This window comes from Zalophus californianus, chromosome 4 (assembly GCF_009762305.2).
Source record: "Zalophus californianus isolate mZalCal1 chromosome 4, mZalCal1.pri.v2, whole genome shotgun sequence".
NCBI lineage: Eukaryota > Metazoa > Chordata > Mammalia > Carnivora > Otariidae > Zalophus > Zalophus californianus.
In genome coordinates, this window is record NC_045598.1 from 181315294 (window position 1) to 181332201 (window position 16908).

General features: G+C 35.9%; 1 protein-coding gene across 3 annotated transcripts in view; it reads left to right on the forward strand.

Annotated features, from left to right (window-relative positions):
• EFR3A (EFR3 homolog A) overlaps positions 1–16908 on the forward strand; it is a 113425-nt gene that overhangs the window by 41691 nt on the left and 54826 nt on the right. For all 3 annotated transcript variants that reach the window (XR_003522205.2, XM_027606399.2, XM_027606405.2), the window contains 5 exons: positions 9–159; positions 2372–2493; positions 7098–7247; positions 7813–7950; positions 13919–13997. Coding sequence is in view for 2 of the 3 variants with exons in the window: in XM_027606399.2 (XP_027462200.1) it covers positions 9–159; positions 2372–2493; positions 7098–7247; positions 7813–7950; positions 13919–13997 (640 nt within the window). In the remaining variant the exon portion in view is untranslated. The remainder of the gene's footprint in view (positions 1–8; positions 160–2371; positions 2494–7097; positions 7248–7812; positions 7951–13918; positions 13998–16908) is intronic.

Consider the following 16908-nt stretch of genomic DNA (forward strand, 5'->3'; position numbering starts at 1 on the left):
ATACTTAGGTATGTTTTAATTGCTATGGAGGCGTTGGACCAACTTCTTATGGCTTGCCATTCTCAAAGCATCAAGCCATTTGTAGAAAGCTTTCTTCATATGGTAGCAAAGCTGCTAGAATCAGGGGAACCAAAGCTTCAAGTTCTTGGAACAAATTCTGTGAGTAAAACTGTTCTCTTTCAGGTTAATTAGCATATCTAGACTTGATATCTCCTTAGAATGTTTTTACCTGATAAAAACAAATGCTTTGTTCAGGGCATGTGGACAAACAACGCAGATGTAGGTGATTCGAACACTGTCTCTAGGGGTGCCTGACTCAGTCAGTCAGCAAAGCATGCAGCTGGATCTTGAGGTTGTGCGTTTGAGCCCCACTTGGGGTATAGAGATTATTTAAAAATAAAATCTTAAAAAAACAAAACAAAACACTGTCTCTAGCTTTTTCTGTTGCTTCTTGTGAAATCTGTGATACTAACCATTCATAAGGAGCATCGGAAAATCTGTTGGCCATTAAGTAAGTTCTTCATACTCAGAGGTAATAGGAGCTCCTTCTGTAAACGATCACTTGGTCTGTATTCTTACTTGTGACTTTCAATAAGTGAAAAGAGAATAAAGTTTCTCCTAAGAATTTTCCAGAACATTTAACATTTTAATGGTCATTTAAAACATTTCTGATTTATTTCAAAGTAATATGCTTTTTGTAGTGCATTTGGAAAATCAAGAAAACATGGAAGAGTAAATAAGACACCTGTAATTCCAATATCCAGAAGTAATCTTTTAATATTTTTCTTTTTTTAACATATATTGGAAAGTGAGGAACATATTATAGGTAGACTTTTGTGTGTGTGTTTTTTCCATTTACATTTTGAGCATTTCCTGATAAAATTTAAGGTTTATTTACTTATTTATTTTTTGCAACGGAATGTGAGTTTTTATTTTCTCTCTGGGATTCTGGAAGATTCAATTCTTCATGATTGCACAATATCTCTGTCTTAATATTGTTTGTTTTTTTCACAAACTGATGCTTTCAAAAGACATACTGTTACCTGGGCTGTTTTACTTTTCATGTCTTTTTTTTTTTTTTTTATGTTCAGTTAGCCAACATATAGTACATCATTAGTTTTTGACAGGGCCCTGGGTGGCTCAGTTGGTTAAGATTTATTTTTATGAAAAATAGAGATACTTGGTTTAGTATTTTCTGAAACTTCACATGGTCAGTGCGTAGTATGGGAATCGTGACAATTGGAGTCAAATCCCTGCACTCTTACGCCAGTTCCACCACTTATTGTCACTTGGGACAAATGATTTCAGCTCTTGAATTTCAGGGTTCCTGTCTGTAAACTGGGGATAATGATACAGGGCCATTGGACTGATTAAATTGTGTGAAAACACTTAGCACAGTGTATGGCACACAATAGGTAATGAATGTCAGTTTAATCTCAACCAAGTGTAGTATTTGTGGCCCTTTTCTAGATAATATGAATCATATAAAATTATCATTTAAAACTGAGGACTTAGCTCTGGCAGAATTAATTTAAATTGTTTTGGTATCATAATTTCATTTTCTCACATTTATTTTATTCTTTGTTTAGTTTTTACAGGAAAGTATTGGTAAATTTGGTTGAATAATTCTTTTGGTTATAGTCTTTCAAGCCAGCAGTCTATATCCTGGCAGGTGTTTATATATATTTAAATTTACATGTAAAGTAACAGTATGCTGTTAGGCTGTACCCAGAAGTAACACATCACTGAGTGAATGGAAAGCTAATGAGAAATACATAATAAGGAGCCTTAGGATCAGGTCTGTGACACAGGTGGGATATTTAAAACTTCCCAAATGCATAGATATTTCTCTCTTTTTTATATCTAGAAAGGAGGTAGAATATATTTTACCATCTCAGTATTTTTCTTCTCTATTGAGTGTACATTTCCTTCAGTTTATGTCTCCTTTCCATGTCCCATCTTATTGGTATAAATATCACTCATTTGTGTGTTAAGTCACAGCTGTCAGAGATTTGGTGCCCATGGTTAAGGAATAAAATTTTCTGCAGGTTTAGGCCTGAGGTTATCATTGAAGTACGGTCAGTGTATAGGAAATGGAGAAGAGCTTTAGAGTAAGACTTTTCCTTCTAGAGAGTGGGCACACTCAAAAGAAACTGGATTAAAGTGTTAAAGTTAATATTTATAAAGCTATATTCTTGATTTTCTCAAGTTCATTAAAAAATTCCTTTTGTATGTATGTAGTGTTTATGATATTTTATATGTTTCATTTGCTGCTTATTTGGATAGATCTTGTTAATGTGACAAATAATGGATGAAATGTGTTCCAAACTTTCCAAAAGGTGATAACATGTTTATATATATTTTTTTTTAGTTTGTCAAATTTGCAAATATTGAAGAAGATACACCATCCTATCACAGACGTTATGACTTTTTTGTATCTCGCTTCAGTGCCATGTGTCATTCCTGTCATAGTGATCCAGAAATACGAACAGAGTATGTATTATTTTACTCTATGAGTTATTTTATTGTAGGCTCCACACCCAGCATGGAACTCAACCCAGGGCTTGAACTCACGACCCTGAGATCAAGACCTGTGCTGAGATCAAGAGTCAGACGCTTAAACGACTAAGCCACCTAGATGCCCCTACTCTGTGACTTACAGTCATAGAGTGGTTTATTGATGAGTACTGTGTTTTGATTACCATAATACATAATATGGTATATTACGTAATGATTACCAAAGGAAATGGGAAAATACACACTTTTTTCCTGAAATACGTCTTTCTGTCGCTTTAGAAGGACTGGCTGAAGTAGCCAGACTGAGACTGGTTTCTCAACTGAGCCTAAAATTCCTAGTCTTTACTGTAACCTGGAATGCCCCTTTCTGCTCCCTCTGCCCTGTCAGATTCTGTGGGCCTATTGTTTCTTGTTCTTTTTGCTCTTTCCAGCCACATGGTCTCCTTGCTGTTCTTGAACACATCAGGCACAGTTCTTCAAGGCCTATGGACTAAGTGATTTCTGCCTAGAATGATTCCCCAGATATGCACAGGGCTTTATGCCTCACCTTGTTCAGCTTTCTGCTTACATGTCACCTTCTCAGGGGAGTCCTCCACTGGTCACCTTTTGTTTATTGAATATCACCCTCTCATCCCATCCCCAGTTACTCTTTCATCATCTTCTCGTCTCTGTTTCTTGTTCCTCTATGGAATATGAACTCCAGGAGGACAACGTCCTTGTTTTGAGGACTGGTGTATCACTAGTACTTTGAATAGTGCTGAGCACATAGTAGGCTCTCAATAAGTACTTTTATGAATACATACATAAGTTGAATGATTGAAAGAATATTACTGAATCATTGTCAGTCTCAGTTTATCATAACAACTGGGTTATTTTTAAACATTTCTTCTGGATACTTCCTAGTAATCTGGAATCAAGTACTTATCTGCAAACACAGTCTCTAGGTTGATATTTATGTGGAAATGAGAAGCTTTAAAGTTAAGAATTAAAATCAAAATGAATCTGGTAAGTAAAAAGTAGTTTGAATTTTACAATACTACAACTAAAAAGAAAGAAACTAACCTGAGTTCAGAGAGTTATTGTAGGCAGTTTAAAGTCAAGATTTAGCATGTTTGTAATTTTTAGTTTTCTTTTAAAATAAGGGAATGTGCAGAAATATAACTAGCTTTTAGTGTGCGAGCTACAGTGTTGGTTTTTTTTTTTTTTTAAGATTTTATTTATTTATTTGAGAGAGAGAATGAGAGATAGAGAGCACGAGAGGGAAGAGGGTCAGAGGGAGAAGCAGACTCCCCGTCGAGAAGGGAGCCCGATGCGGGACTCGATCCCGGGACTCCAGGATCATGACCTGAGCCGAAGGCAGTCGCTTAACCGACTGAGCCACCCAGGCGCCCCTACAGTGTTGGTTTATAAAAACCAAAACAAATGTAAAAGGTTATTTTAACATGGAGAAAGAAAGCTGAGAAGTGATTTACTAGTTGTTTTCAGATACAAACACACTGTCTGACATGCCATAGGTATAATTTTTCCTCAGCTTAGTATTGGCCATTTAGAGTTATGCTGTTACTCCTTTTTTATGAGTGTAGAGCCTTAGAATGGTGGAGATAACTATAACTGTCTTGCTAATTTCCTTTTTTCCAGTTTAAAATCTTTTCTTTTTCTTCCCAAAGAACATTTAAAAAATGTTTTATAAAATCTGTCCCTCTTCTGGGGTGCCTGGGTAGCTCAGTTGGTTGAGTGTCTGACTCTTGACTTTGGCATGGGTTGTGATCTCAGGGTCCTGGGATTGGCCACATGGGGCTCTGTGCTCAACAGGGAGTCTGCTTGAGGTTCTCCTTCCTCTGCCCTTCTTCAGGCTTGCACGCGTGCGTGTGTGGTCTCTCTCTCTCAAATGAATCTTAAAAAAATTGTCCCTGTCCTCAAAGGCTGATGTTAACTTACTAATGGGGCAAAAAGGTATAAAGATTACCTAAAGAAAAGGATAGTTTTTTTTAAAGATTCTGACAATTTTGTTTTCTTTTAAAATATGGTAAATATGCAGAATGTAGTATTTCTTTAATATTATAAGGATTAGTAAACTATACAGACATTTCTCAAATTTTGGTTGAACTGAGTTTCACATATAAGCCTGTGTAGGTGAAAAGTGTTTGTGACATCCTAGTATTTATGAAAGGATACATTAAGAAGCTCAAAATTTAGGGGTACCTGGGTGGCTTAGTTAAATGGCCAACTCTTGATTTTGGCTCAGGTCATGATCTCAGGGTCCTGGGGTTGAGCCCTCCATCGGACTCCAAGCTCAGTGGGGAGTCTGCTTGGGGATTCTCCACCCCCCTGCCAAATAAATAAATAAACCTTTAAAAAAAAAATTCAAAATTTCTTAAAGTGTCTTATTTTTAGGTATGTACTGCCCCCTAGTGAAAGATCTTGTCTTTTGAACATATTTTTATCTAACATTTTTCACTAATATTTATAAGAAGAAACGAAAGTTTCTAAATACAGGTGAAAAGCCTTATGGTACTTTTTCCTAATTCTGGGTCTTTCCAGAATTATATATTTGAAATTCCAAAATGACATTTTGTTTGAATCACTGTGAAACAAATGAGTAAGCCAAAACGCTTTTAAGATTTAGGATTTGATTTTTTTTTTCCTGTTTTGTTTTAAGTGAAAGTCCTTTTGGTTTTCTTCAGGCATATTAATACTCCTTTTTAGGTTCTAACTTAGTTATTTATCATTCCCTTTATTCTTAGCAAAACTGTATCAAATAGAATTCAGGGCGCTAGTAAATGGGGCTGAAAACAAGATTTTCTTAACATATTTGCCCTGCAGAAGTGGTTCCCACCTGTAAAGTCCTACATCATCATCTTAAGCTCTAATTTCCTAAGCAACCTTCAGTTATGGTAGCAATCATCATCAGCATAATAATGATTAACAATAGCAGGAGCGGCTAACACTGAGTAATTGTGTGCCAATTTATTTAACATCTTACTGGGTAAACACTGTAATTGAATTAGCTCATTAACTCATTTAGATCCCTACAACATTCCTATGCTTTAGTCAAGACAAGTTCTATTTTACTGATGAAGAAACTGTAAAATTCCTTTAAGGGCATGGGTAGAATATATTGGTTAGGCCAGATCTAGATCTGAATTGGATGCCAGATGTTGATCTGTAGTAGCTATAGATAGTTCCCCCCTCCTTGTAGCATCTTGTCCATGTGCTCTTTGCCACCTTGCGCTTGGTCCTCTCATCACCCAGGGAGGAACAGCACGCACACCAAGCAGACACCGTTACAGTAATACCAGTCTTGCCCACTTGTCACAGCTCTACAAGAGTCTCTTGAGACTTAGTTTTAGAAAGCGAAATTTATAGACACAGCTCTGAAATAGGCAAAATCTGTCTTTATGTTTCCTGTTACCCTTTTCTCCATCGGCCATTCCTCAGTGCCTGTGTTATGTCCTCATGGGTTTGTAAAGCATAGTCAGCCCCTTCCCCATACGTTTCATTCTTCAAAACCTGTAACTTTCAGAATACTTGGCTGGGTAAGCTAAACAAACCTCTACTGGTGAATATTTCTGGTAGAAGCAAAAAAGGAAGTAAATAACAATCAAATTGAGCCAGAAAGAAGTTGTTTGGGGACAAATGGGTGACCAGGTTAGCTCCGCTTGTGAGATTCTTCCTCGCTGGCTTTTATATGCTGTTTTCTAATCATTTTTCTTCTCATTCTTGAACCTGTAGACTTGTTTAAAAAAAAGAAGAGTGCAGAAGAGTGAATAGCTTGAGGAAGTTGTGGGTTGTGATGGGACAATAGGGCAAGAGAGGTTCTCTCCCTGTGTGGGTAGATTTTCAGTCACACACATACGTGATGTGTACATATGTTCGTATACGTGGGTGTGTATGTTTAAAAATGGCTGAGGTTATCTGTGCTCCCATTTTGGTAGTTCTCCTTTGTCACAGTACCCTTATGGGAACCAGCTTAGTCTTCCATTTATGTGGACTGTGGGAAGTGAGAGGTCCTTGGGGAGAAACAGTGAAAAAGTCTGAGGAAGCACTGAAGGGTGTTTAAGAAGAGTGAAATTCTGTTTTCACTCAGCTTCTGAGACTTCTAGGCAAGAAATGGGAAGACTCTAGTTCATACCAGTTTGAATTATCATCCCCTTAGGAAAACCTAATGCTTTTGATTAAATTCTTTTTTATTGAAAAATAGTGCATAGACTTGATACTATTGTGCTTTACAGTCCCTTTAAGCTTTAAATGCTGATTTTAAAAAGATGGTCTTCAGAGTAAATCTTGGGACACCCAGCTGGCTCAGTCAGTAGAGCGTGCAACTCTTGATCTTGGGGTCTGAGGTTGAGCCCTGCATCAAGGGGGTAGCGATTACATTAAAATCTAAAAAACAAAGACATAAAGTAAATCTCTTTTGGAACTGCCATACCTCTTAGATTTTTGAGATTCTAATTTCTTAGACTTGTGTTATTTTCATTTTGTTGACTGAGATAATATTACTTGGCATCCCTTCTCTTAGCTGAACAGGCAGACTTGTTTATATAATCTTTTTCATGACTTAGTTTTTTTCTTTTTCATAGAATCCGAATTGCTGGAATCAGGGGTATTCAAGGAGTGGTTCGCAAAACAGTTAATGATGAACTTCGGGCTACCATTTGGGAACCCCAGCATATGGATAAAATTGTTCCATCCCTGTTGTTTAACATGCAAAAGATAGAAGAGGTTGACAGGTATGGAATAAAGATACTAGGGTTGAGGGTGTGTTACTTTTGTATATGTTTATGTGTGCTTGCTTGACAGGATAAGCAAGTTTTGTCCTTAGTATTATATAAATGGTGGTCTCGTAAACTTGAGTGAGTTTAAATATGTGCCCTTTCTGAAAAAATTATTCATCTTTAGGCCTAGTAGACCACAGATTCTTACTCGGACATTTAGGGTTTTATTTCTTTTAGAATAAATATACACTTGCTGCTTGTTACTGAGCATCCAAATTGTTGTTTGAATTAATACTGGAAGTTGCAAGTGTGAGAAACAGGGATTACAGCTGAACATATGTTATTCTTCAGAGATCCAGGATGCTTTTTCTTAGGCAGTTAGAACTCACCAAAATAATAATGATAATTGCTATTCACTTTTTTAAACAAAAGGTTAGACTGTGTTTCTTATTCTTAGGTATTTTGGAAGAAAAGAAAAACATTTTAACATTTCTGCGGAGTCCTGTCTGTTCTGTCGTCTGTTCGAACTGGTTTTAGAGTTCTTGCGTGCAGCTTCCTTCACTTCCCTTTTTGTTCCCAGTCGCACAGGTCCTCCTCCTTCCCCTTCTGCCGCTGACAAAGAAGAGAACCCCGCGGTGCTGGCCGAAAACTGTTTCAGAGAACTGCTGGGTCGAGCGACTTTTGGGAACATGAATAATGCTGTCAGACCAGTTTTTGCGTAAGGAGTTGGTATTTTCCTGGTTATTTGTGACTGTGCTGTATTGATTCTGTGTTCATTTCCTTACAGAGGGCGCTTTTTGCTGGCATGAGTGTGTTATTAGTTGGAAAGTGTAGCATTGTGGGCAGAGTATAGGAGTGAGTCCGACATCCTGTGTTTGAGCACTTTTCAACCACTGCACCAGCTTTTTCCCCTTAAAAAATGAAATACAGTCTTGTGCTTGATATCCTGTGCATCATTTATCGTGAATTTCTACCCTTCAGACCTTGAAATGTGTATGCACAGTAAAATATTAAACAGTGCCCACGCGTGATGTATATCATTTTAGTAAGTTCTGTGGTCATTTCCTCGTAGTCCCTGCCTTCTGTTTCTTGACTTGCTTTCTCCTGTGGTTGGACTGCCTTGGTGCACGTTCACTTCTCTAAATTTCACCTCACGTCTGTGACTGGTCAGAGCAGGAATAGTTAATATCTCATTGGTACATCTGGTCTCCCCCTCAGGGAAAATACATTTGTGAACTTTGAGTTTCTCCACAGAGATACTCTCTCTTAAGCCTTGTTGTTAAGCTTTTGTGTTCTAACTCAATCATCAGATGATAGATCTACTGTATAATATTCTTTGTAATTTCTGGCCATTTTTACTAGTTTCTGTTAGTAATTTGTCTCATCCTTTTCCCTTCCCTGCTGCAGTAATGTCTTTATGGTGCATATAAAGTAGTCTACATCCCAGAATTCTTTAAGGCAAATATTTGGGTTCATAGTTGAGCTTTAGTTAATATGAGTCTATAAGCCACAAAATTTTATTAAAAATCAGAGAATCATTAGGTTTCCAAAGGGATCCATGATTCCCCCCCATTCCCCCTCCCCCCAAAAAATTGAGATCTGCTGTTTAATGACTGTGGGCTTGTTGAAATGTTAGTAAGGAAATAAAATTATGTAAGATATAACTAAAGGCAGATGTATTGTTCAGTGTGCAGACCTGCTGATTTAATATCTCAGAATTCCTGTTTTTATTTTAATACTCTTATTAACTGGGAGGTGATCTATAAGGCCTTAAAAATCTAGAGAGCGATCCTGGAAGAAAGAAGCTACTAAATTAACTCTACTTGAGTTGGGTAACCTGAAGTGGGCTATGTTTTTTACTATGTAGAACTTAATGGACTTAAATCTTGATCATGTGTTAGTTGTTAATTAAACATTTAATTATATGTTAGCTATTTAATGAGCTAATTAAATATTAAATGCCCTCTCTATGTAAGATATTTTGGAGAATATATACATGAATAAAACTGTCGTAGTCCTCAGCAAACTTTTGATGGATAATTGACATACACGATAATTATAATACAATATATAGGTTATGAGAAAAGGCCAAAAGAGCTATAGCAGTTCAAAACAAAGAATTGAAGTCGAATTTGGGATATTGGGGTGATCTTTTTTGATAGGTGGATAAGTAGATTTTAGCTGGTCCGGATGCGTGAGCAGAGGCAGAGAACTGTGGACTTCGAGAAGCAGAGATTAGTTGACACCATTGGCTGGAGTGTCAGAATTAAAGGGCTGGTGTAAGATGAGAGAAAGGTGTAGTTCAAGCCACACCATGGAGATCTCACAGGTTTATATTTAAATCTGTAAGGAATTGGTGATCTTAGCGCAAAGGTGTGAAGTGGTCGGAACTGCCCTTTGAGAAAGTTAATCAGATGAGCTCTGAGGAGGGGTTTGAGCCAGGGCCAGTATGTTAGGAGGTTACTATAATAAAATTCTCGACAAAAAGGTGCAAGAACTAGAAGTAACTGCTACCATGCTTGAAGAGGTAAATAAAGTTTAATTTTCTGCTTCTTCAGCAAAGCGGATTTTGAACTTTGTAGAAGAGTAGTGGTACAATTTAATTTAAGGGGATTTTACAGCTTCTCTTAGTGCTAAACGACTTATTTTAGGAGGTTTTACTTTAGTTTAAACCTGCAGTTTTCTTTCTTTTTTTTTTTAGGAGAACATTATTTATGTACTATTCTTAAATACTGAAAAACGTGTCCTGTTGTGTTCACTGTTTATTAAAAATGTGATATTCAAAATTTCTATTAAATCATTTATTTTCTTTACTAGATGAAATAATGATTGAAATAAAAAACCTACTCTAGTGTCGAACTAAAGCATTTTTTGCAAGTAATTTCCCAAGGCAATTTTTCCTACTTAAGAGCTACTTTTTTCATTAACTAGAAATAAAATGCTTTTGTTAGAGGAGACGAATCCTTCTTACTACTGGAAGACTTCTGTGAGATACTAATTTTGCAAAGTATGCTATACTGTTTTTATTTTTACTTAAAAAAATTAATATGTCATTGAAAATACTATTCTTACTGAATACTTTTTTATATACCGTAAAAAGTTAATTTAGCATTGAAAGAAAAAATTATTAGCATGAAGGCAAATGTGATTTTAATAATATATTTCCTATGTAAAATAGTTTTGCTTTTTCTTTCTACTTTCTTTTCTTCTCTTTTCTTTTTTTTTTAAGTAGGCTCCATGCCCATCGTGGAACCTACGTAGGGCCTGAACTCGTAACCCTGGCATCAAGACCTGAGTTGAGATCAAGAGTTGGATGCTCGACTGACCGAGCCACCCAGGTGTCCCTATGGCAATTTTTATATGCAGAGATTTTTAACTCTTATATAGTTGAAGGTATTTCTTTTTAGATTATTGGGATTAGGATTGCCTGTTTCATGTTTTACAAATTATGGCTCTGATTTTTTTAACCGGAATATGTTCAGCTCAAGATTATAATTTTTGAGAAATTTAATAGATTAGGATTAAAGTACCATACATTTAGTTAGAGATGTATCTTAGTAAGGTATGGTCCCTCAGTTATCACAGTTCCTTTTTGAATGTTTTGAACCTAGAAAATTTAGTCTGACTTTTTAGAGCAGACGTAACATCAGTGTTCGTTGAATACTGGGGCAAAAATTGGGGGTGCCAGAGTAGCAGGGAAAAAGAGATAAAGATTGAGATTAAAATTGGTGTTGTACATTGTCAGACAGTGTACTTGGTGATTTTGCTCGCTTTATTTCATTCAGGCTGCACAGTACAGTTACCCTGTATGGGGAAGGTACTGTCACTCCTGTTTTACAAATGAAAGGCTATGGCCCATAGTTCTAAACTTTGAAGTTCTTTGCATTGATTGATTCTGGACCTGTAAAGATTTCATAAGGAAATTTTTATACCTAAGCTACTCCTCAACACTTATAAAATCCTGTTGAAATTAAAGTTTGACATTTGAGACAAAATTAGACATTTGGTTGTAGAATGTTAATAGCTGTGATAAATGATAAAAGCTCTTCATGTTTCTTAAAGTTTCTACCAGAGTCAACAGAGTGAACTGTTATGTTTGACCTTTGGTTGTCTAGAAGTAGCTTAAAGTAAGAAACGAAAGTTTTTTTGAAGTCACATGTTTTATTTTATAAATTATTGAAAATTTTGCTTGTCCTTATGCAGTGTCTCCAGGATTTTGCGCATTTTATAAAAATAAGGCATTTTCTTTTTTTCTCAAAGTCTGAGTGAAATTGTTTTTCTACTGAAAGGAATAGTCAGGTGAAAAAGAATTTTTTAAGATTTTATTTTTATTTATTTGCCAGAGAAAGGGAGAGATTGAGAGAGAGAATGAGCACAAGCAGGGGGAGTGGCAGGAAGAGGGAGAAGCAGGCTCTCCGCTGAGCAAAGAGCCCAGAGTGGGACTCTATCTCAGGACCCTGAGATTATGACCTGAGCCGAAGGCAGACGCTTAAGGGGTGAAAATTTTATTCTTCATCTGACCCCTAAGTCTGACTGTGCTTAAATAGATCTCCCACTAGCGTCCATACCATAGAATTAAAATAATTTTTGTTTGAACTGTATATATTTTGCACCAGTTCTTGTTTTAGAAGTGATTGAGGTATTTTATTTTTTTTTTACTTTCAAAGATCTCACCCAGTTGACTTTGTAGCTCTACTTTTTCGTCCTTGTGCATCAGTGACCCCTCAAAGTGAAACTCCCCACCTGTTTTGCAAAGATAGTAGGAGTAGTAAATTGTGTATATAAGTCCAGGGTAGTGGTTTTCAGAAGTTAATTGTACTTATAAATCTCTGGATGTGTAAGATCTTTGGCCCCACAGTTCTTGGGACTGGGGCACAGTAGAGAGCCCTGAAATCTGCTTGTTGTTTTTAACCAAATCCCAAGGTGATTTTGATGTGTGTTGTCTGAGAAACGTGATTTGAGAATCCCTGGTCCTGTATTTGGAAATTCTTTTCCTCTCCCTTTCCCCTTACTACTAAACTTCTAGAAAAAATAATATCTAGTTGTTGCCTGGTTTCATTGCAGTCTGACTGCTACTCATGCCAGTGGGTTGGAGCTCTTCTTACAAAGGTTACTAGTACACTGGACCTGTAACATTGCTTTGCTTTTTCCCCTTCAGTGGCAGGAGTGATGTGTTACTTCTGTGTCCTAGACAGCCTAAAGCAACTCTGTGCGTTTAGTTATAGATTTAAATATATATAAACATCTGCCAGGACATAGACTAATGGCTTGAAAGGCTATAACCGAAAGAATTTTTCAACCAAACTTGCCAATTCTTTCCTAAAAACTGAACTAAAATAAGGACAGAATAAATGGAGAAAATGAAATTATGATACCAAAACAATTTAAATTTTGCCAGAGCTAAGTCATCGGTTTAAAGTGATAATTTTAAATGATTCATATTACGTAGAAAAGGCCACAAATACTGCACCTGATTGAGATTAAGCCGACATTCATTACCTGTTCTGTGCCATATACTATGCTAGGTGTTTTCACATGAGTTCTTGTTTAGTCATTCCAAAAGCCCTGTAAGGAATGTGTCATCCCCAGTTTACACAAAGGAACACTGAAATTCAAGAGGTGAAATCATTTGTCCAAAGTGACAGTTACTAAGTGGCATTTGAGTTCAGGGGTTTGATCCCAATTTTCAAGATTGCCATACCATTTACCACTGAGCATGGTGTTTGCTGAGGTTTTTTTTATTTTTTAAATAGAAAACTTGGTTTAAGAAAATTCTCTCTTATTTTTAGTTTGCTGTCAGTTTTTAAAATCACAAGCATTTTTTTGCTTAGTTCTTCTCCTGTGTGTAGTTCTTAGGAAATGTAACATTCATTTTATATAAAATTTAAAGTTTAACATTTTTTTGGTGTAAAGTTTAATATTTTCTTTTTCTTCTTTAGGAATACAAGGTTGAATTCTTTTGTCTTAATGTCTACTTTCGGCTAGTATGTTTTTCAGTTTCACAAATTAGGTATTATTATGTTATTCAGTCAGTGTGTGTGTATTTTAACGTGTATGTTGTTGAGTTCCGTTGTTCAGCTTTCCTTTTTGCCTTTCTGTTCTTTATTCTGGAATCATTTTTTTTTTCCTTCTTCCTGAAGTAAGTGCTCCAGAAATTGCTTTATCGCATGTCTTTATTTTATCCACATTGGAAGTTTTGCTCGGTATATAAAACTAAGCTAAATTAATAGAGCAGTACTCTGAGGGTATTATTCTGTTCTTTTCTGCCTTCTGTTTTTGCTCTTGGTGAGTTACCTGTAAATCTAGTTCTGTTTCCTTGAGAGGTGAGCTGTTGTTCCTCTTGGACTCCTGTTAACCTTCTCTTTATCTTGATGGGATTTCTAAACCTGAGGATTAGGGTTTTGGTCTTTGGTTGGTTGTTTTTAATTAGAAAAATTCTCAGTCATTGGCTTCTCAAATGGAGCTCGCTCTCATTTGATCTTTGTTCTTCTGAAACCCTTGCTAAAGGTGTTTTAGGTCTTCTTCCTTTTTACTTCATGGCTCTTAAGCTCTCTAACACATTGTTCATTCCTTTCCTTCCCTGTGCTACATTCTAGGATACAATTTTACATATTGTTAAGGGTTCTACAGGAGGAAAGTGGAATAAAAAAAAGGAGTTCTTAAAGTGATTTTCTTGTTAATTACAGGCATTTAGACCATCACAAACTATGGGATCCCAATGAATTTGCAGTTCACTGCTTTAAAATTATAATGTATTCCATTCAGGTAAGGATTGGTTAAGTATTTATCATATTTATATAACTAAGTTTGGTTCTGTATTGATAAACATGTCATCAGAGATATAGAGAACACTGTAAGATATACAGCATGTTCTTAATTTTGTTTTTTGTCTCATTTTTATTTGCCACTTATTTTCTTAATTGCCAAGATGAAAAGATATTTAATAAAAAGTAAAAGACTTCATGATGATGCTGTTTATTGTTCATTTATTTGAATATTTTTATTGTGTATTTATATTATATTTATATTTCACTGATAAACTGGTATTGGAATTGAAATTTATTACAGCAGCATATAGCTGATAATAACTAGCATTTATTGAGTTTTTACTATGAAACAGTGCATTTATTAACTCCCCTAGCCTATAATAGAATGTTATGATGAGAAACTGTACTGCAGAGGACCACATACACCTTGGTTCTCCTCGAAATCTGGACTCAGGTAGCTCTTAATTCAAGTGGAAATTTAAGCCCCCCCGCCTTTTTTTTAACACAGTGTACATTTTTTTATGCCCTAAAAGGTCATTAATTCAAAGGAGATAAGGTAGAGTAAAAAAGCAACCTGGCTTTTCCTATAGGTCATACTAGGATTCACATCCTAGATGTGCTGTTTACTGGTTGTGTGAACTTGGACAAATTATTCAGTCCTGCTGAGTTCTAGTTTTCTCATTTCTGAAAAGAAAACTTTAATGCATGCATTGAATGGTTCATTTATATTTTAAAATAGAAGTACCATTTTATCAATTGCTGAATGTACTCTGTACTGTGCACATAACCTATTTGCTTTCTTTTAATTCTCATTTTATGTAGTAGATTTTGTTACTATTCTTTTACTGATCTTTAGAGAGGTCAGGTACCTCACTGAAGGGCACACAGGTAGAAAGTGAAGTCAGGATTTAAATTCTGGTCATTCTGTTCCACAAATTTTGGGGTAAATCAACCAGTAAGTTAAAGTTAGTGTACTATAATGTGGGTTTTAGATAAGTAGTAGTTATTATAAAGCTGGTTTGGATGTGGTAGGATAATATAAAAAATATAATGACTGGATATATTGTAAAAGGATTACTGTAGTAGTTTACTCAAGATCCATCTTCTCACATAGTTATAAGGTTTTTTTCCTTCTTATGAGAACTTTTAAGTTCTTTTAATTTAATTTTAATTTAGTAGGTAAGAGGTTGATCTAGCAATCTGTAGGCATAATTAAGGCTGTTCTCCTGGTCTTTTGTAGCCTTGTCTTTCTTCATTGCCTTCCTCATTCAGATTTTGTTACTAAATGAAATTGCTTTTTTGCACAAAGTAAATTAAATAAAGTCAAAGAAACTTAAGGAATTAATAAATACTTGTTGATTAAAAGTTAAGAAACTGCTGGTCCACCGCATTTCTTTGGAAATAGCTTTAAGTACAGCATGTTTTATGAAGTCCTTTGATCAAAAGTTAAATGGTAGTACCCAGTAGAATGGGAATTTCTGTTTGATAAGACTATCCTGATACAATTAAAACTTCTGATAAATTTGTTTTGCTATTTACCATAAAATTGTTTATGGGAATCATTCTGAGGTAACATTTTTTCCTCTCTGAAAAACATTAGCTAGCCTTACCAGTATTTATATCCGTAAGGGTTACATAGACATAGTTTTAGATAGTTTCAAATATAGTAGGGCATTTGTGGTAAAGGGAAAATATTTAAAGCTTATCTTTTGTGCTAAATTGATTTGTTGAAGGTAATAGGTGTTGTATTTAAGATCTGGGCTCTGACATTGGTCTAGGATTCACAGCTAGACCCTCCCTTAGAATTTTTGCATGACTTTGGGCAAGTTACTTAAAAACCTGCCTCATTTGCACTGCGAAGTGCACAGTGTGATTGAGTTAGGCTACTTCTGGGAACTGTTGGTGTGGATAAAATGTGATAATACATATACAGTGCGTAGAACAGTTCCTGGCACCTGCTTCTGAATCAAATGTCTTTTGTTGTGATTTTGTTATGTTTAATTTTGTAGTAACATATTATCCGAGGAATCACCAATTAAAGAGTAAGTAATAATGGCTAGATTGAGCACGTTTCCTGTGGTAGACACAATTTTAGGTTCTTTACACAAATGAACTAATTTAAGTGCCGTAACAATCCTACATGATAACTTTTTATTTATTTATTTATTTATTTTTTTTTTTAAATTTTTTTTAAAGATTTTATTTATTTATTTGAGAGAGAGAGAGAACGAGAGATAGAAAGCACGAGAGGGAAGAGGGTCAGAGGGAGAAGCAGACTCCCTGCTGAGCAGGAAGCCCGATGTGGGACTCGATCCCGGGACTCCAGGATCATGACCCGAGCCGAAGGCAGTCGCTTAACCAACTGAGCCACCCAGGCGCCCGATAACTTTTTATTTTATACATATTGTAGATGAGGAAAACTGAGGTACAGAAAGGTTAAGTAGCCATCTCTTTAGCTGTATACCATTACACTCTTAAATGATGGAGTCCGAATTTGAATTTGGGCAAATCTGACTCTAGGGCTTCCCGACATACTTAACTACCCTATTATGTTGCTTCTTAAAGCTATGCATCCATTAGTATTGCTTTAAACTTCAGTGTGAGGGTGAGTTTTACCATAGGTACATGATAGCTTAGTAAACCTGTGTCAGAAACTCAGTATAAAGTATAATTAACATCACTGCCGTTTTGTTCTGTCACTCCATGTACTTTTCATCCATGATGGAATTCTTGAGCTGTTGTGAACAGGTGCTGTGCTTTGCTTAGGGTAGCCCTGCTTTATGTAATTATTAATACTTTCACTCTCTGAAGTGTCCTAGTTTGGACAGTAAGTCAAATTGCCATCCTGTTTGTAAGACCCTATTCTATTTGCATGAGGTTCACGCATCAGAAGCATATAGTTTCCTGGG